The sequence below is a fragment of the Mastigoproctus giganteus genome, chromosome 5, assembly GCF_048544385.1.
Source record: "Mastigoproctus giganteus isolate SK-2022 chromosome 5, ASM4854438v1, whole genome shotgun sequence".
Lineage (NCBI taxonomy): Eukaryota > Metazoa > Arthropoda > Arachnida > Uropygi > Thelyphonidae > Mastigoproctus > Mastigoproctus giganteus.
Genome location: NC_143579.1, coordinates 158,102,160 through 158,122,019, shown reverse-complemented (window position 1 = coordinate 158,122,019; position 19,860 = coordinate 158,102,160). Strand labels below are relative to the sequence as shown.

General features: G+C 38.3%; 1 protein-coding gene across 4 annotated transcripts in view; it reads left to right on the top strand.

Moving 5' to 3' along the window:
- The window catches only part of LOC150085792 (clathrin interactor 1-like), a 379,846-nt gene that overhangs the window by 231,331 nt on the left and 128,655 nt on the right, over positions 1–19,860 (top strand). For all 4 annotated transcript variants that reach the window (XM_090374252.1, XM_090374251.1, XM_090374253.1 and 1 more), the window contains exon 6: positions 7,840–8,017. In XM_090374252.1, coding sequence (XP_090230378.1) covers positions 7,840–8,017 — 178 coding nt within the window. The remainder of the gene's footprint in view (positions 1–7,839; positions 8,018–19,860) is intronic.

Below are 19,860 nucleotides of genomic sequence, written 5' to 3'. Positions count from 1 at the left end.
AATAGATGTGCAGAAATTTGCTTTTAGCCAGCAGGTTGCTGATTGCTGGAACAAACTTCCATCTGTTGTTGTGGAAGTTGATAGCTTAAATAAATTAAAGGAGGAACTGGACAAACATTTAGAGGGAATGGATGTGTGAAATGGGGGTTTTTTTTTGCTCATGCTACATAAGCTTGCTTTCTTGCATCATATGCCTCTACTAATGCTAACATCCTCTTGGAATCTGTTTGCAAGAGACAAATTTAACACCTCAGTTATTTCCCTCAGTCAAAAATTATACTTTCAGCAAGACAGATCTGTTACAAATAATACCCATGGCATGGAACCATGCTTTTAGACCATTGTAAATGCATTCCTCTTCAAACCTCATTCAGTTATAAAATAGATGTGCAGAAATTTGCTTTTAGCCAGCATGTTGCTGATTGCTGGAACAAACTTCCATCTGTTGTTGTGGAAGTTGATAGCTTAAATAAATTAAAGGAGGAACTGGACAAACATTTAGAGGGAATGGATGTGTGAAATGGGGGTTTTTTTTGCTCATGCTACATAAGCTTGCTTTCTTGCATCATATGCCTCTACTAATGCTAACATCCTCTTGGAATCTGTTTGCAAGAGACAAATTTAACACCTCAGTTATTTCCCTCAGTCAAAAATTATACTTTCAGCAAGACAGATCTGTTACAAATAATACCCATGGCATGGAACCATGCTTTTAGACCATTGTAAATGCATTCCTCTTCAAACCTCATTCAGTTATAAAATAGATGTGCAGAAATTTGCTTTTAGCCAGCAGGTTGTTGATTGCTGGAACAAACTTCCATCTGTTGTTGTGGAAGTTGATAGCTTAAATAAATTAAAGGAGGAACTGGACAAACATTTAGAGGGAATGGATGTGTGAAATGGGGGTTTTTTTTTGCTCATGCTACATAAGCTTGCTTTCTTGCATCATATGCCTCTACTAATGCTAACATCCTCTTGGAATCTGTTTGCAAGAGACAAATTTAACACCTCAGTTATTTCCCTCAGTCAAAAATTATACTTTCAGCAAGACAGATCTGTTACAAATAATACCCATGGCATGGAACCATGCTTTTAGACCATTGTAAATGCATTCCTCTTCAAACCTCATTGGAAGACATTGTCAATGGCGAGCCATCCAGAGGCTGCAAGGGGTGCACTGCACTCGTGCACCAGCGTGCAAAGGGTGCCTGCAAACCTGAAACTTACATACACATATGAAGAAAATTTTAAAGGGGGCACCAAATTTCAATTGGCACCCGGTCGCCACATACCCTAGGAATGCCCCTGGCCATTGTGATATGAATAGTGATTGGTATTGCCTTGATACTTGTTTCATTCGGCTTTTTGTCAATTGTCCAAGTACAATTCAGGAACTGGAAGGCATTCTGCAATTGTCATCTCTTTCTGTTTATTGGGCGACTTAAATGGTCATCAGACAGACAAAGATAGCTTATTGAAATGCTACTGGACAGACAGAATTTAAAACTATTTGAATACTGGCTTCCAATTACATCCATTTTTCTACAGGGTCTACCTCTGCAATAGATCTCTCTTGCTCTATCTGCTCTCCCCCAATCCTCTTCCTAAGTTTTGAGTGGACAGCACTTGACAGTCCTCTTAACAACAGCGACTATCCAGTAATATGTAGAATTCAAGCCTCACACTCACTAATCTGTTTCTCCATAACAAAAGAAAGCCGAACAAATTATGGAAATTTATCAAAACAGTTTGGAAAATTATAACAACTGAACTAGCTGCCATGTGCAATCTCAATTAAGAATATGCAGACATATCAGATACTGATGGAATGAAGACTAACAAAGCAAAAAAAGAAATAAAAATTCAGCATTGAACTTATTCTAAATAACCCCACCATTGCCAGTCTTATGAGCTATAAGAGACTTAAAGGCATCGTACATTACAAAGCCAACAAAGGGCAGAAAAAGATTCCTGATTATCATTAGAAGAGGCATTTGATGCAAGAAAGCAAGCTTATATCGCTTCAGCCAAAAAAAAAAACCTTCCCATTTCTCCCAGTCACTCACTCCAAATGGTTGTCTAGTTCCCAGTTCTGCCTTGACCTTTAATTAATTTGTTGACCTCCACTACAATAGATGGAAGTTTCTTGTAGTAGTGGCATGTGATGCAAGAAAGCAAGTGTATGAGCTTGTGCAGCATTAGCGAAAAAAAAAAAAAAAAATCACACCATTCCCTTCAAATGCCTGTCCAGTTCCTCCTTAAATTTATTTAACCTATCAACTTCCACGACAGATGGAAGTTTGTTCCAGCAGTTAACCACCCGCTGGCTAAAGGCAAATTTCCACACATCTATTCTACATCTGTCTTTTCTTAATTTGAATTTATGCCCCCTTAGGTTCGTAATCTGAACAAGTGGAAGGATCCCATCAGAATTCAGCGTGCTCAATCCATTCAAGGCCTTATACTCCTCAATCAGATCACCACGCAGGTGCCTAGTGTCCAGCCACTGCAATTTGCAGAACTTAAGCCTCTCTTGGTAAGAGGATCCCTTCATTCCCCCTCACCAATCTTGTTGCCCTTTTCTGTACACACTCAAGCAAATCTACATCCTTCCTAAAATGAGGCCTCCAGACATGTACGCAGTACTCAAGGCGTGGCCTGACCATTGCCTTATACAGAAAGACAATCACCTCCTTTTCCCTACTAGCAAAATTCCTATATATCATTGACAAAACCCCATGACCTGCCCTGGCAGCCTGTCTGTGTTGCTCAGAAAACTTCATATCTGACTGCACAATTACTCCCAGGTCTTTTTCATTTTCTACCACCTTAGGTGTAGTACCACACAGTTGGCACGTTTCTCTGGGGTTATTCACCCATATGCAGTACTTTGCATTTATCAAGGTTAAACTTCAGTTTCCACTTCTTAGCCCATCTGCCCAAATTATCTAGATTCTGTTGCAGCAGCACACTGCCATTACTGTCATTAACAACCCTGCCAACCTTTGTATCATCTGCAAACTTCGACACTAAGCTTGATATACCTTCATCAATATCATTGATAAATATACAAGACAACAGAGGACCCAACACCGAACCCTGTGGGACTCCACTAATAACATTAGTCCACGAAGAGCAGCACCCATTAATTACCACCCTCTGTCTTCTTCCACTCAACCATCCTTTTATCCATTGTATCAACTTGCCCTCAATATCATACTGCTCCAATTTGTACAGTAGTCTTTCATGTGCAACTGAATCAAAAGCTTTCCTGAAATCCAAGTATATGTTATCAAAATTATTTTTTGCATCCAGTTCCTTTGTAACCACATCATAATATCCTATCAAATTTGTCAGACAAGACTTTCTCTTAACAAACCCATGCTGTGTCTGAATTATTGCTGCAGTCTTGTCTAGATGATCCCGCAATACATCTTTAACCAGTGACTCCATTATTTTACCCAGAACAGAAGTTAAACTAACTGGTCTGTAATTACTTGTGTCACCCTTCGATCCCCCTTTGTGAATTGGGGATACATTTGCACATCTCCAGTCCGTGGGGACTTCCCCCGAGTCCAAGGATGCTCTCATAATTATGGCTAAAGGTTTGCTTAGTTGTTTTGCCGCCTCCTTTAATATAACTGGATAGATCCCATTGACCCCAGGTGCCTTTCTTATGTTTAACTTCAACAATTTCTCCTCCACTTGGCTCTCAGTTATTACAAAATCATTACGTACTCTGCTACATTTTGATAACCTTCTGCCATTTTCAAACCTTAATAACTCCTCGTGTGAATGTAGATGCAAAATACTCAATCAGTTTGTTTGCTATCTGAGCAAGATCATCAACAGTCGAACCATCAATATCAATTGGACGAATCAGATTCATCCCCTTCCTTTTAGAGTTTATATAAGTAAAGAAATCCTACTGTTTTTCTTAGCATCTTTTGCCAAAGATTTCTCGTAATCTGCCTTCGCCTGCCTAACCTCCTTTGTGACCTGATTACAGACTAACTTATATCTGCCATAGGCGTCTGAGTCGCTTGATAATTTGTATGCATCCCATGCATTTTTCTTCTCTGTAACGAGTCTCATTAGTTCATTTGATCTATTTAGGCCTAAACCTTGAACAATATTCCTTAATAGGTATGAAACTTTTAGTAGCATCCACGATTAATTCCTTGAATGCTTCCCACTTAGAATTTACTGTTGGTAACATCATCAGTTGATCCCATTGTACAGAATTTAAAAACTGTCTGAGACCACTGTACTCACCTTTATGGAAGCAAAAACCCTTTCCTTTACCCCTGATGGTAATTATATCTTTAAGTAAATCCCACATCAGTACACTGTGATCACTGTCACCTAGGGTTCCTTTATCTGCAAATTCTTAATACACGAATGATCACTGCTATAACCAGATCAAGAGTATTACCCTTTCTGATTGCCTCTCGAACATGTGCTGCAGAAAACAATCATCCAATAAATCCACAAAAGTCTTACTAGTGTGTGAGTGACCAACCCACAAGTTCCAGTCAATATCTGGGAAGTTAAAATCCCCCATTATAAGACATTGTGATTTACTAGCCCACTCTATTTCTCTGTACAATTGTTTATTGTACTCATTTGAGTCATTAGGCATATAACACACTCCTACTCTTATTGTTCCAACTATCAGCCACCTGCTGGCTAAAGACGAATTTCCGCACATCTATTCTACAATTGTCTTTCCCGAATTTGAATTTATGCCCCCTTAAGTGAGTAATCTGAGCAAGAGGAAGAATCCCATTAGCATTGAGCTTGCTCAATCCATTCAAGGCCTTATACACCTCAATTAGATCACCTCACAGATGCCTAGCCTCCAGATGCTGAAATTTACAGAACTTAAGCCTTTCTTGGTAACATCAACCCTTTGTTCCACTCACCAATCTAATATGCATTACAGTCAGTCCTCGTATAGCACGATAGTTGCGTTCCTAGAAACCCTCGTGCAATGCAAAATCGTGCAATATAAACAACAGGCCCTATGGGAAAAATGGGGTTAGGTGCCAACCACCCAAGATTGAACACACATTTGTAACCAAAACATTACCAAACACAATAAATAATCGTAATAAAATACTTATGCATTTTATTACGACTATTATGTAATAAAATATTGCTAATGCTTTTGCTTCTATCGTAAGCAAACTTGTTTTTTTTTTCATTTTCTATACAAACAGATGACAAGCGTTCCGTCTCTTCCAATTCTTTGTGTCTTGATCTAATGGATTTTGGGTTGTTCCTGCTATGAAAGTTGTTTTTATTTTCTCTGCATTCTTTCTAATTCTCGGCGTTGCCTCATTTAGGTCTGTAGCACGTGCAATATCACATGGTCTTTCATTTCGCTCAAAGTGTTTCACAATTTCCTATTTTTTCTCTATCAACAGAGGCGGACTGGCCATAAGCCTTACCGGGGACACCCCGGTGGGCCGGAGTCTGGTGTGATTTTGGCCATAAACCATAGTACGAGACCACTATAAATTTTCCCCGGTAAGAATTTTTGACCCAGTCCGCTTCTGTTTATCGATATTGCTTTTCTTTTTCTCTCTGAATCTGTAGTGTCTTCACCAGGACACTTCCTTTTCACACCTTTTAAGTATTTTACTCATTTTTAGGGAACAAAGCACAATTACAAAACGAGGCGGCATCTAATTGCTTGATACACATAAACAAAGATGCGCGTGTAGCAACTGAATAAACAACACCGTAAAGGCAGAGATTAACACCTCACATTTTACTAAAGCACATTTCTGGGAGTTACTACCATAAAACAATAAAAACAATTTCCAGTTGCGTTTCTGCTAGTGGAATCTGTTATAAACTGGTAGTAAACTCGATCTAATTGCATTTGCGATTATACCGATAGCTGGAATTGTGTTGGTTTTTACGTTATTATGGTGAAATGTGTTTCCCCTTCACTGATATAAAAAACATAAATACATTTTCAGAATCTTCTCTTCATTCCTATCGTGTTGCGTTCAGTTGGGGTGATTCCGCGTTTGACTGCCATTTCTTGTAAACACAAAGGCGAATCGTGCATAAGCGAATTCGGTTCGTGTTATATAAGATATCGTTCCCCTATTTATAAATCGTGTATGATCGAATTCGTGTAGTGTAAACACGTGTTATACGAGGACTGACTGTACTCAGTTTCTAAAAGCATAATGTCTAGTAACTCACAGGGTGCTTTCTTTGAGCTGATACATCTCTGTGAGCAAATAGTTATCTTTGTTGGAGCCCAGGACACAGTGGGATTTTGGGAAAAGAATGTACAGGTTATGCATTAAAACATCCCTCTAGCACAACTTCGTTGAATGTTCTAGTCCTGTATACTGATTACAGATGCAACATACATAGAATGGTTTTATATAGTGAACACCTTGAAAAATGTAAACGGATAACAAGCTTTGTTAGTTCAAACCTGTCAGTTCAAGTCATGGTATTATAGCCAAAACTTGTTAGTTAAAAACAATCTCACTAATCTGTTTCTGCTTACAGAAAATGAACCTCTGCAGTGTATACACTGTTTGACAGCACTCACAGTATACTTACCGAATGCACCTTGTTCAACAAATGCTCAATGCTCTGCATTCAGTTTCCTCTCTAATCTACAAGAACCTTTGTCACTATGCTATATTATCAGGTAATGATGCAAACTCTCAGAATTTTTATTTTTTTGAAGGAAATTGTACCGTGTTACCACTTTTGACTGTGTTCTTAGTGGTCATCATATGCACCCTCAGCTACTCTGACAGGCAAAATTTCTGGAATTTTACAATAACAAAAATTGAGTAACATAATGTCTAGAGAAGCATTATGTTCCCACTTTTTTCCCGATATAACTTGTGTTATTATGAACTATAATTTTTTAACGACCTTTAAAAATTATGATACATTCATGAAAATATTTTTTTTACCTTAATTTTTATTTATTTAATGTTATTATTTATTATTTTTTAAATTATATGTTGATAATTTAACATATGATTTATGTGTTAACATACAAATTATATGTGGCCCATCAAGCTGCATCAGGAAGATCTCATTTTATAAGGCCATCCAGTTGCCCCGAAGGCTTTATGTTACTTTGAGTAAGTAAATCATGCTATATAATACTAGAATGTTTCAAATAATAAGGTAAGAAGCATGCTTATGGTAAAGACTTTATTCTTACATTCATCATCCTTTTCAATTTTTCAAACCATCAGCAGTTTCAGTTTTGGGGTAAACCAAAAAAATTGAAACAGCAACATGCTCCACATTGCTGTTGGTCAAAAATTTCTTGCGAACCAGTTGCTCCTTCAGGGATTCAAAGAGCTGGAAATAATCACTTGGTGTGAGATTGAGCCATGTAGTGATAGTCCAAAACTTTCCATTCACAGTGCCATACCAGTTTTCTGGATTAGTAGACACTGTGACCTAGTGTTAGCAAGGGCATTGCACCAAATACATTTGGTTGGTGACGAATCTCCATCAGCCTGGTAGAAATGGAATCACTGCACATTGTTACCTTTTGACTGTGTTTCTAGTCCTCCCATTTGGAATTGATATTGTAGCCTTGTTGTATAAGGAAACAGGTGATATACATGCTCCCTTTACCTGCTTAGCCCTCTCTATGAAACTTGCCTTTTCACATGTGATGTGCTGTTATTTATTCTTTAACACATCCTTGATATTAAACTGACTCTCCCCACTGAAGAGTGTATAATTATATATGTTAAATAAGGTGTAACAGTTATTTCTGATATTATTCATATTTAACATGAATTCAAAATAAATATTGTGTTCAAATTTTAGCAATGATGAAGAAAGGAGATCAGAAAATGGTGATAAGTGTGAATATAGAGATGATGACCATGATTTAAGTGAATCAAAATATAATAGCAGACCAGAAAAATCATCTCGAACCCCGAAGAATGGGAAAAAAATTGATTTAGGGGCTGCAGCTAATTATGGTATAGAACAAAAGTCACACGTAAGTATTTTTTATATATTTTGTATATATGTGTAGCATTTGGTAGCTTTTATATGTATGAATAGAATTATGTGTAAAGTACAGCCTTTAATTCTACAATAAAAGAAATATGGGTTCAGGATGGGATATAATTTGCAAATTTAGTTATGAAGTTATTTTCATGTCATATTAATTTATTAATGTATATTTAAATGGTGTTATTTATGATTTTTAAGATGGTACTGTACTAATCTAGATACTGTTGATAAACTTAATTTCATTCACTGTTATATATTGTTGTTTGTTTTATGTATGACACTTAATTATTTTCCATGATACACATAGATCAGCATTTCCCAATTAAATTTAGTCACGGAACCCTTTTATATTTTGTACAACATAACGGAGCCCTTTAAATATTTTTAGCATAGCACATAGAAAAATTTCCTTGGTTCAAGGTCAAATACCTTTAAATCCTTTGTTTATTATTATTAGTATAAAAAAAATACAAAAAACCTCCCATCATGTGAAATATGGATCCAAAAATGGAGTGTAACTAATCACAGCCATTTGGCTGTCGTGTCCTAGTATATAGGTAGGTAGGTGCGGTAGTATACAGTTGATGTAATGTGCAGGTTCTGGATTACAATTACAAAGGCAGTTTAGTACACAAAGCTGTGCAGTAAAAGCGACCTGACTCAAATATTGTCTCTTCCACCAGATATAAATACCTACAATATTTTAAACTTTTAATGTATAAAATTTTTTATTTTTTTGCAGAACCCCAGGGTTCCGTGAAACACCATTTGGGAAACACTGACATAGATGATCATTCTCAGAAAGCTGCCAAACTAAATGAGTATTTTCCATCTACATTCACACATAAGGAGTTATTCAAGGAGGAGAAGGCCAGGTGTTTATCAAACTCTAACAGGGAGTTAAATGATTTTGTAATAACTGAGAGCAAAGTCGAGGAGAAATTGTTGAAGTTAAACATAAAAAAGGCACCTGGGGTGGATGGAATCTATGCAGTTATATTGAAGGAAGCAGCAAAGGAAGTAAGCAAACCCTTAGCCACAATTATGAGAACATCCTTAGATTCAGGGGAGGTCCCCACGGACTGGAGATGTGCAAATGTATCTCCAATTCATAAAGGATGACACAAATAATTAGAGACCTGGTAGTTTGACTTCTGTTCCAGGGAAAATAATGGAGTCACTGGTTAAAGATGCATTGCAGGATCATCTAGACAAGACTACAGTAATAATTCAGACATAGCATGGGTTTGTTAAGGGGAAGCCTTGTCAGACCAATTTGATTGGATACTACAATGAGGTCACAAAGCAACTGGATGCAAAAAATATTGATGTCATATACTTGGATCTTAGGAAATCTTTTGATACTGTTACACATGGAAGACTACTCTACAAATTGGAGCCGTATGGCATTAAGGGCAAGTTGCTACAATAGATAAAAGGATGGTTGAGTGGGAGAAGACAGAGCGTGGTAATCGATGAACACTGCTCTTTGGAGATTAATGCTATTAGTGGTGTCCCCCAGGGTTTGGTGTTGGGCCCATTGTTGTTTTGTATATTTATCAATGATATTGATGAAGATATATCAAGCTTAATGTCAAAATTTGCAGATGATACAAGGGTTGTCAGGGTTGTTAATAACAGTTATGACAGTATGCTGCTTCAACAGGATCTGGAAAAGTTGGGCAGATGGGCTGAGAAGTGGCAACTGAAGTTTAACATTGACAAATGCAAAGCACTACATATGGGTAGCATTAACCCATATGCAGTACCAAATGTACCAACTGGGTCATGTTACACTCAGATTAGTGGAGAATGAAAGATACCTTGTGGTAATTGTGCAGTCAGATATGAAGTTTTCTGAGTAGTGCAGACAGGCTGCCAGAGTAGGTCATGTGGTCTTGTCAATGATATACAGGAATTTTGCTAACAGGGATAAGGAGGTGATTATCCCTTTGTATAAGGCAATGGTCAGGCTACACCTTGAGTACTGCGTACAAGTCTGGAAGCCTAATTTTAGAAAGGATGTAGAGTTGCTAGAACGAGTACAGAGATGGACAACAAGACTGGTGAGGGGAACAAACGATTGCTCTTATGAAGAAAGGCTTAAGTTCTGAAAATTGCAGTGTCTGGAGACTAGGCACCTGTGAGGTGAGATCTGATTAAGGTGTATAAGGCCTTGAATGGATTGAACAGGCTCAATGCTGATGGGATTTTTCCTCTTGCTCAGACTACAAACCTGAGGGGCATAAACTGAAATTGAGGAAAGACAGTTGTCGAATAGATGTGCAGAAATTTGCCATTAGCCAGCGGGTAGTTGATTGCTAGAACAGACTTCCATCTGTCTTTCAGAAAGTTGATAGCTAAATAAATTCAAGGAAGAAGTGGACAAACTTTTGGAGTAAATGGATAGGTGAAATGGGAAGTTTTTTTTTCCCTTTCTGATTCTGTATAAGCTTGCTTTCTTGCATCATATGCCTCTAGTAATGCTAATGCTAACATTCTACATGTCTAGTGAAATATCTGCAAATATATACAGATGGATCGAAATCCAATAGAAAAGTAGGTGCTGCAGCAGTTTTCTGTGATACTACTATAATCCAAGTTCTCCCAACAATATATAGTTTCTTTACTGCTGAATTTCAAGTAGTTCAGTTAGCAATAGACTGAATATGGCACCAAAAGTTACCCCATAGTCTGATCTTCACAGACTTCCTCAGTGTAATACAGTGTGGCACAAAGAAAACGAACACAAAGGAAACGAACAATCTGACCATGCAGCAAAAATGGCAATGCAGAGCATGTCTTCAACGACCAAAGTACCATTTACAGACTACAGACATTGCATCAAAGCAAACAGCAAGAAACAGTGGTAAAAAATATGGACCCTGCAAACTTATAATAAACTTTTTCAAATAAAAAAAAGATTAAAGCAATGGAAATCCCGTGAAAAAGAAGTAATCATTGCAGGTTAAGGATAGGACATACATACATCCTATCCTTAAAGCTGAAGAACTGCCTCAGTGTAATCAGTGCCGTGTACAACAAACAGTTAAACATTTACTACTAGAGTGTCCAGCCTTTATAAACCAAATAAAAATAGCTTTTAAGTCCATACTAAAATTCAAGATGCTCTTGCTTGAAAAATATTTTAAGTGAAGAAAATAATATACAAGAAGCCTTTCACTACCTAAAATGAATAGGTTTTATTAATTAGATTTTAAAAAAAATCGATGAATATAGTTTAACTCCATCTCATAAAGTCAAGCATTAGTTCAAACTATAATTTCAAGAGACCATACTAGAAAAAGCCAAACTATGAGAGATGCATTATGGTCACAGAACCTATGCACCAACAACTAACAAACAACAACAACAGTCTTTCCAGTCATTCTTTTCTACAACGAATTCAAATAAATTTAGTGCAGCATCTTACAAAACAAGCAAAAAATAATCTGTTGGATACCTGAACATTATGGAATCACAGAAACGAGCAAGCAGGTTTTTCTGCCAAGAATGTGTCTCATAATATCAGAGATACAGATAGCTTACACCAATTACAAACACATCATAGCGTATACCTGTAGAAAAAAATGAAGTGGTTATCTATGTGGCAGGAGAATGAAAACAATATACTCTTCCAGATTAAAAATGATCACAAGCATTGGCTATCAAGCCTAAGAGGGAATAGGAAAGAAATTGTACTTGCTAGGTCAAAGCAGGATCCTCCACTGTGCAGATACTGTCAAACTCAACTCACAGTAAAACACCTTATCACTGAATGCCCATTATACTTGAGAGAACAACAAATAGCTTTTTCATCCCACCTGTGTTCCTCTAATCAACTTACTTGTATAAGACACAATGTGTATCTGCAATTCTGCCCTGACATGATAGAAGGGACTATATGCTGAAAGCCTCGTGCTTTTACTCGAGACTTAAAGGAATATGCAAGGCTCTGACGGGAGAAAATTTTATCAGTGTGGCCTGCATTTGTAGGTAGTAGGAATCTATTTTGTAGGGATGGTATTCATTTGAACAAAGGGTGGTGCTAGGATTTTTCCAGTATCATTGAGAATGCCCTAAGGGTTCAGGGAACCTGCCAGTTATTGGGGGGGGGGGAGAAGGGTAATTTAGATCCCCTTTTATCTGATGATATGGGTCATAGTAATGCTTACATGCACTCACCTCGTGAATTCTTACTGCAACTTTAGCCGATGTTGATAGGATGTTCTGAGGGTATAAGTTTGTATTTAGGGAAGATAGAAGGGGTGGAGGAGTCTTCTTATCAAAAGCAGCCTGAGCGTGAAAAGAACCTTGGCTGAGTCTGAGGTCACGTCTCCTAGCATAGAATCTGTGTGGTGTGAGTTAATTGGAAGCAAAGAAACAATGAGAGTAGGAGTAATCTCCAGACCACAAGATTGCGAAGAATATGATGAGAGTCTTTACATGCAGATGGAATGGGCAAGTAAGTGTGAATGTCTTATTATGGGTGACTTTAATTTGCCCCATCTTGATTGGAATAAGTGGCATGTACCGGCATGTTAGAAAAATTACTTGGGGTGAGAATATTCTTGACCTCATCATTCATTACTAACAATTCAGGTGACATCACAGGGCCTATAGTACATGAACCATTGTCAGGAAGTGATCGTGCAATTGAACAAAGGGTGGTGCTAGGATTTTATCACCTGGAAGATGAAGAAAGATGCTGCAGTAGTTAAAGGTAAAGACATAGGTTTTAACTTTAGATGATGGGGCTTGTTTAAGGCATTATATGTCATCTATAAATTGGGTGGATTGCCAAGGGAGAGGAGAATACATTTGAATTATGGAATACTTTTAAAGCAATTTTTTTTTTTTTTTTAGCATCCTCCTAAAATATTTTCTTAATAGAAAATATTTCAGGAGGAGGATGCCAAAGTGGATGACTGCAGAGCTGGCCAGTCAAATACAGCAGAAAAAGCTATCATGGGATACTTACAGAGTGATGAAAAGTACTAACAGGTACAAGTTGATCTGTAATAGTACCACAAACAAGGTTAGGGAGGCCAAGGGTGCATATGAGAAAGAATTGGCTAAGAGAGCACTGAATGGGGACAAAGAATTTTTCACATACGTGGATACAACAAAAAGAAAGCTAATCAGATTGGACCCTTGTGCACTGGGTGTGGGAGAGTCTTAGATATCTGGTGATGTTGCAGATGAACTGAATAGGTAGTTTGCATTGGTCTTTACTGACGAAAGACCATGCTGAGAAGAGGTTGTTCGAGTGAGGCTGAGCCATATGAAATTAGTGATTTCGTAATTACAATTGACTGTTTATTGGAAAAACTTTGAACATAAAGGCAATTAATTATGCTAAAACTATCAAGTATATGCCATCAACTCATGGAGTTGATGGCATATACTTGATAGTTTTAAGGAAGACTTCCATTGAACCATTGAAGTTAATTATGAGAGCATCTGTGAACTCAGGGGAGATCCTTTTGGATTGGAGAAGTACCAATGTATCATCAATACATAAAAGTAGTTCTAAGAGTAAAGTTGGTAACTACAGACCTGTTAGTCTGACATCAGTGGTAGGAAAAATCTTAGGCAATGAATAAGAGTGCAATCCAGGAACATTTAGATGAATATGGCATTCTGAAGGACACATGGATTTGTTAATGGAAAATCATGCTTAACTAACTTAGTAAGCTGATTTGTCACAATTTCTCATGAGCTGTATTTATGGAATAATTTTGACAGTTTATTGGGATTTTAGCAAAGGATTTGACTCGGTCCCTCATTGAAGATTGCTGTATAAGCTTGAACAGGTAGAGATTACTGGTAAGATTCTAAGGTAGTAGTAGTAGTAGTAGTAGTAGTAGTAGTAGTGGCACATGATGCAAGAAAGCAAGTGTAGGAGCTTATGCAGCATCAGCCAAAAAAAAAAAAAAAAAAAATCACACCATTCCCTCCAAATGCCTGTCCAGTTCCTCCTTAAATTTATTTAACCTATCAACTTCTACAACGACAGATGGAAGTTTGTTCCAGCAATTAACCACCCGCTGGCTAAAGGCAAATTTCCGCACATCTATTCTACATCTGTCCTTTCTTAATTTGAACTTATGTCCCCGTAGGTTGGTAATCTGAACAAGTGGAAGGATCCCATCAGAATTCAGCGTGCTCAACCCATTCAAGGCCTTATAGACCTCAATCAGATCACCGCGCAGGTGCCTAGTCTCCAGCCACTGCAATTTGCAGAACTCTCTTGGTAAGAGAATTCTCTTACCAAGCCTCTCTTGGTAAGAGAATCCCTTCATTCCCCTCACCAATCGTGTTGCTCTTCTCTGTACACGCTCAAGCAAATCTACATCCTTCCTAAAATGAGGCCTCCAGACCTGTACGCAGTACTCAAGGCGTGGCCTGACCATTGCCTTATACAGAGGGACAATCACCTCCTTTTCCCTGCTAGCAAAATTCCTATATATCATTGACAAAACCCCATGACCCGCCCTAGCAGCCTGTCTGCACTGCTCAGAAAACTTCATATCTGACTGCACAATTACTCCCGGGTCTTTTTCATTTTCTACCACCTTAAGTGTAGTACCACACAGTTGGTACGTTTCTCTGGGGTTATTTCTACCCATATGCAGTACTTTGCATTTGTCAAGGTTGAACTTCAGTTGCCACTTCTTAGCCCATCTGCCCAAATTATCTAGATCCTGTTGCAGTAGCACACTGCCATTACTGTCATTAACAACCCTGCCAACCTTTGTGTCATCTGCAAACTTCGACATTAAGCCTGATATACCTTCATCAATATCATTGATAAATACACAAAACAACAGTGGACCCAACACCGAACCCTGTGGGACTCCACTAATAACATTAGTCCACGAAGAGCAGCACCCATTGATTAGATTGCTGAGTGGCTTCAGGTTAGAAGGCAGGGAGTTGTGATTAATGGATATTCTTGAAATTGTTGTAAAATCAGGAGTGGGATCTCTCGAGGATCGGTTCTTGGACAGCTGTTGTTTCTCATTTTCATAAATGACATCGACAGATGGGAAAGAAGGTGTGATGTCAAAATTTGTAGATGACCTAAAGATTGGCATAATCGTTAATTTTCATTTCTCCACTAAGTAGTGCTCCTTCATGGGTGCCGAGTGCCAAGCGATAGGGACCGAGCAGTGACAAAAAGAGTAATTTTTCCAAGTGATTTTGTTCTGTTTTATTTCTAGCACATTTCTCATCCTCAGTTCATTGTAAGTGTTTCTTAACAGATTTAAGTAAGTACCCAGGAAGGAAAATCACCTTTCTTTCCTTAGTACATTTATTAATTTTCTTCACTAACAAACTAACTCTCCAGCTGCTTGGTCACTATCTGGCACTGCTCCTGCCTCCCTGTGGCGGGGCTGGAAACCTGAAAGAAAAAATTAATCCTTTCAGGGCTAAAAGGAGCAACAATGGACTCGACAAACCAGGCTTCACCTGGAACTATGGATCTAACTGATCCTAATCGGCAGCAAGATGATCCTAATCCATCTACTACCAAAAGACAAAAGAAAGATGTGACCCAAACCATCTCTCCACTCTTTCTAATTTTCCATTCCCTAACAGACCAGCCTGTTAGTAAACTTTCTCCCTTTGTAATACAGAGGTGCCGTGAGCATATAGCTGGTCAGCCAGAAATGGTTTGCCTCTTGACATCAGGAGACCTGCTGATAGAAACAGCAAATCGACATTCAGAGCTTCTTAAAACCACAGCTTTTGGCAGAATTCCCATTAAAGTAACTCCACATGGCACTTTAAATACATCAAAAGGGGTTATTGTAGAATGGGACCTCCTAAACAGCTCTGAAGAAGAAATCGTACAAGTCTTTCAAAACCAGAATGTCATTCATGCCAAAAGAATCCTTATTAAAAAGGATGGAAGCCTGATATCAACCTGCACTATCATACTTACTTTCAATATTACTATACCAACATCAGTCAAAGCAGGATACCTGAATTGCCAGGTAAAGCCATACATCCCCAATCCAATAAGATGCTTCAAGTGTCAAAAGTGTAGCCATTTCCAAACAGTATGCAGAGGACATGCTATTCGTGCCACCTATGGCTCAAAAGAACATAACAGTAAAGAATGCAATACATAGTCTCCTCACTGCCCAAACTGTAAAGGAGACCACCCTGCTTATTTATTCCAGAGACTGTAATATATAGAAAAGAGAGAAGCAAGTCCAGAAATATAAAACTGCAATTTAGTTTCTTAGTTACATACCAAGAAGCTAAAAAGCAGATACCATTACTTTCAGCAGTGAGATCGTATACAACTGCAGTGCAGAAAACAAAAGTAACTGCAACACAGACTGACATCTCAGTTCCTCCTAACATCTCAATAGCTGACTGCTCATGTAAATTCCTTTTACAAACAAAACCAAAAGTTGACCAGGCAATTAATACACCCATTATAATCTCACCAGATGCCGAAGATCCAACACCAACAAGTGCAAATCCCACCAAACCTGTTGAAAAAACACAAAAATATACTGACACTATGAAATTGATGAAAAGGAGCAAGAAGATGAAACAGTTCCGGAACTTTACGCAACTGATGATATGGACAGTGGTGGTCGACCAACTTTCCCTAGAAAAGAAAAAAGTCAAAATAGATCGGTTGAAATAGGCAGCCCATCGTAAATCATCTGAATCAATAACTAAGCCCAAATAATGCATACACTTCTTTAGTGGAATTGTCGTGTGATTCACAGTAACCTTAATGATATCAAAGATCTGATTTCTGTCTATAATCCTGCAAGTGTTTGTTTATAAGAAAAAACCTAACTTTACACATAAATATTTCAACCAACCACTACAATATATATAGCCAAGATCGTAAAACTACAACAACCACCCATGTAGGAGTCACCATTTTGGTTGACTCTAATATTCCATCCAGCCATGAAAGTAAAAAAAAAAAGTCGGCCTCCGTAGCCGAGTGGGCAGGAGCGGGAGTGCAGTAGCACACGCTCTTTGAGTAGACCGGGGTTCAAGCCCCTGACTGCTGAATACGGTCGATCTGCCAACCCGCACTGGACCAGCGTGGCAGATTATGGTCCATTTCCCTCAGCATGAATTGTTGAGGAGGCTTCCATCCTGCAGTGGGTTGATAATGGCAGCCATATTCAGCTGCAAACATCCAAGCTGTACAGCAGAATAAAAATCATGATAACAACCCTTTACTGATACAGATCAGGAATACTCTGTCTAAGTTAAACCAGAAGAAGCAACAAGTTCTATTTTGTTGGATCCCTGGTCACTCAGAAATTTCTGGAAATGAACAGGCCGACCTAGCTGCCAAAGCTGCTACTGATCCTACAGACCTATCATTTACTACTCCTGCATCTGACTACAAGTACATTATAAGGAAACAATGCCTTGAACAATGACAACACATCTGACAGAACCCAGTCAACAATAATCTACTCGGTATAAAAAAAGATCTAAAACCTTGGAGATCTAGCATACGGAAGAACTGACATGAAGAAGAAGTCATATTAGCCTGAATACGGATAGGCCCTACACCCACACACCTGACACATATTTATCTGCTTGCAGCCACTGATCCACGCCAACCGGGCTAGCCGGGTGGGTAGAGTGCCTGCCTGGCAACCCAAAGGTCGTGGGTTCTAATCCCGCTTCGGGCTTGGATTAAAGTACTGCAAAAACCTTGGGAGGTGCATTATGGCCACAGAAGCCGATGTGCCAACAACTACCAAAAAAAAAAAAATAAATATCACTGATCCACTAGAGTGCACAAAGTGCAACACTTAGCTCACTGTCCAACATCTACTTATTGATTGCCCCAAATACAGTACTGAGCGACAAGCTAATGTTTACCTCATTTTTCATGACGAACACCTGTTTCAGCATTTCTGACCTCCTAGCAGATACACCACATGTCACCAAAATTTTTAGTTTTCTCAAACAGATAAAACTGTACAATGCAGTATAAACTTGAATAACATCTATACAGATATAACTATGTATTTAACATCTCCATTAGGCCTTGCCGTAATGCCAACAAACAAACAACACTTTACTTCTGCAGAAAAAGAAATATGCATCCTGACCCAGAACTAAGAATAAGCAATCAACAAATCCCACTGAAACATAATATCTGACTACTAAGACTAATCATGGATCACAAATTAAATTTCCTAGACCATATAAACTATCTACGTACAGTGTGCATAAACAAATTAAACATTCTACAAGCTTTATCTGCCATGACATGGGGAACTGATAGTTAATCACTTTTGCACATTTATCGAGCAGTGATAAGATCTAGATTAGATTATGGTTCTCCCATCTACTCCTCAGCAAGGAAAAGTGTTATAAATTGGTTAGATCCTATCCATCACAGTGCATTACGTGTTGTTTCCGGAGAATTTTGTACTTCACCTGTGTACAGTCTATACACAGAGACTTATGAACTCCACTCAACCTTCGTAGACAACTTCTTCTTCTTCTTCTGAACTACGCTGCAAAAATTAAAATCCTTCCCAGACAACCAACATGGCAATATCTGTATACTCCAAAATGGGAAACTTTATATGAGAACAAACTTAGCATATGCAAACCTGCCGACATATGACTAAAAGCAGTAGTTTCACAATGGGACTTAAATATGGATAAAATCTACCAAGATACCCCCACACATCTTCCCCCATGGGAAATCATTTCAGCCAACTATGACATGGACCTCACAAAATGGAAACAAAATAACATTCCAAATGAATATGTGAAACAGCTACATTCCTCTTATGTAATACAATTCTCTGATTACTCACATCTGTACACTGATGGCTCCAAAACAAATACACACGTTGGTTGTGGCAGGACCACAGCAGCACGGTGGTGCTGCTGTGGTCCTGCCAAACTGCATAATTCCTCAGTCACTTCCAGTAGAGTATAGTGCTGAACTGTTTGCAATAAGTCTCACACTAGATCACATCGCCAAAACTTCCCTTGTAAAAAGTATAATTTTTACAGACTCGTTAAGTGCAATATATGCTTTACAGCTACAAAATCAACCATCTCGTCTGTATCTAAGAAAAATTCTTTCCTGCTTATCGCTTATTAAGACTAAAAACTAAAAAGTCAGATTGACTTGGATTCCTGGACATTCTGGAATACTGGGCAATGAACATGCTAATCGAGCTGCCAAACATCCATCAGAAAAATTCTCACCTGCATAAATTTCCACACAATGACTTTAAAAATGTCATTCAAAAAGCCTCTGAAAATATATGGACACAGACCTGGAAATCTCAAGAAAACAACAAACTATACCAAATCAAATAGCAGCTGAAATCCTGGAAATCAAGTTTTTGCCAAAGACACGAAGAGGGGTTATCCTCGCCTGGCTTCGCGTTGGACATGCACATTTAATACACTCTTATCTCCTAATGAAAGATGATCCTCCACAGTTCCCTCAGTGTCTAATCAGGGCCGGCTCAAGCTACGGGCGGTCACTCATGGTGCTGATTCTTCGGGTGCACATGACATTAGGGGTTGTCGAAGGCACTGATGCTTCGTGGAAGGGAAAAACGAAAGATTTGGGGAAAGATGTGGAGGCTCTTTCTCTATAGTGCAGTAAACAGTCGAAAATGCATGAGCCACGTGGCATGCATGTCCACCTGTTGAAAAATATTTTCCAAATCATGTTTTTAATGTGATTGTAGATCACGCAATCATGTCACTATCAGAACAATCCATGAAAATAAAAGAATATAATGATACTTGGGGATTTTTGTACAACATTAAAAAAAATTTAAA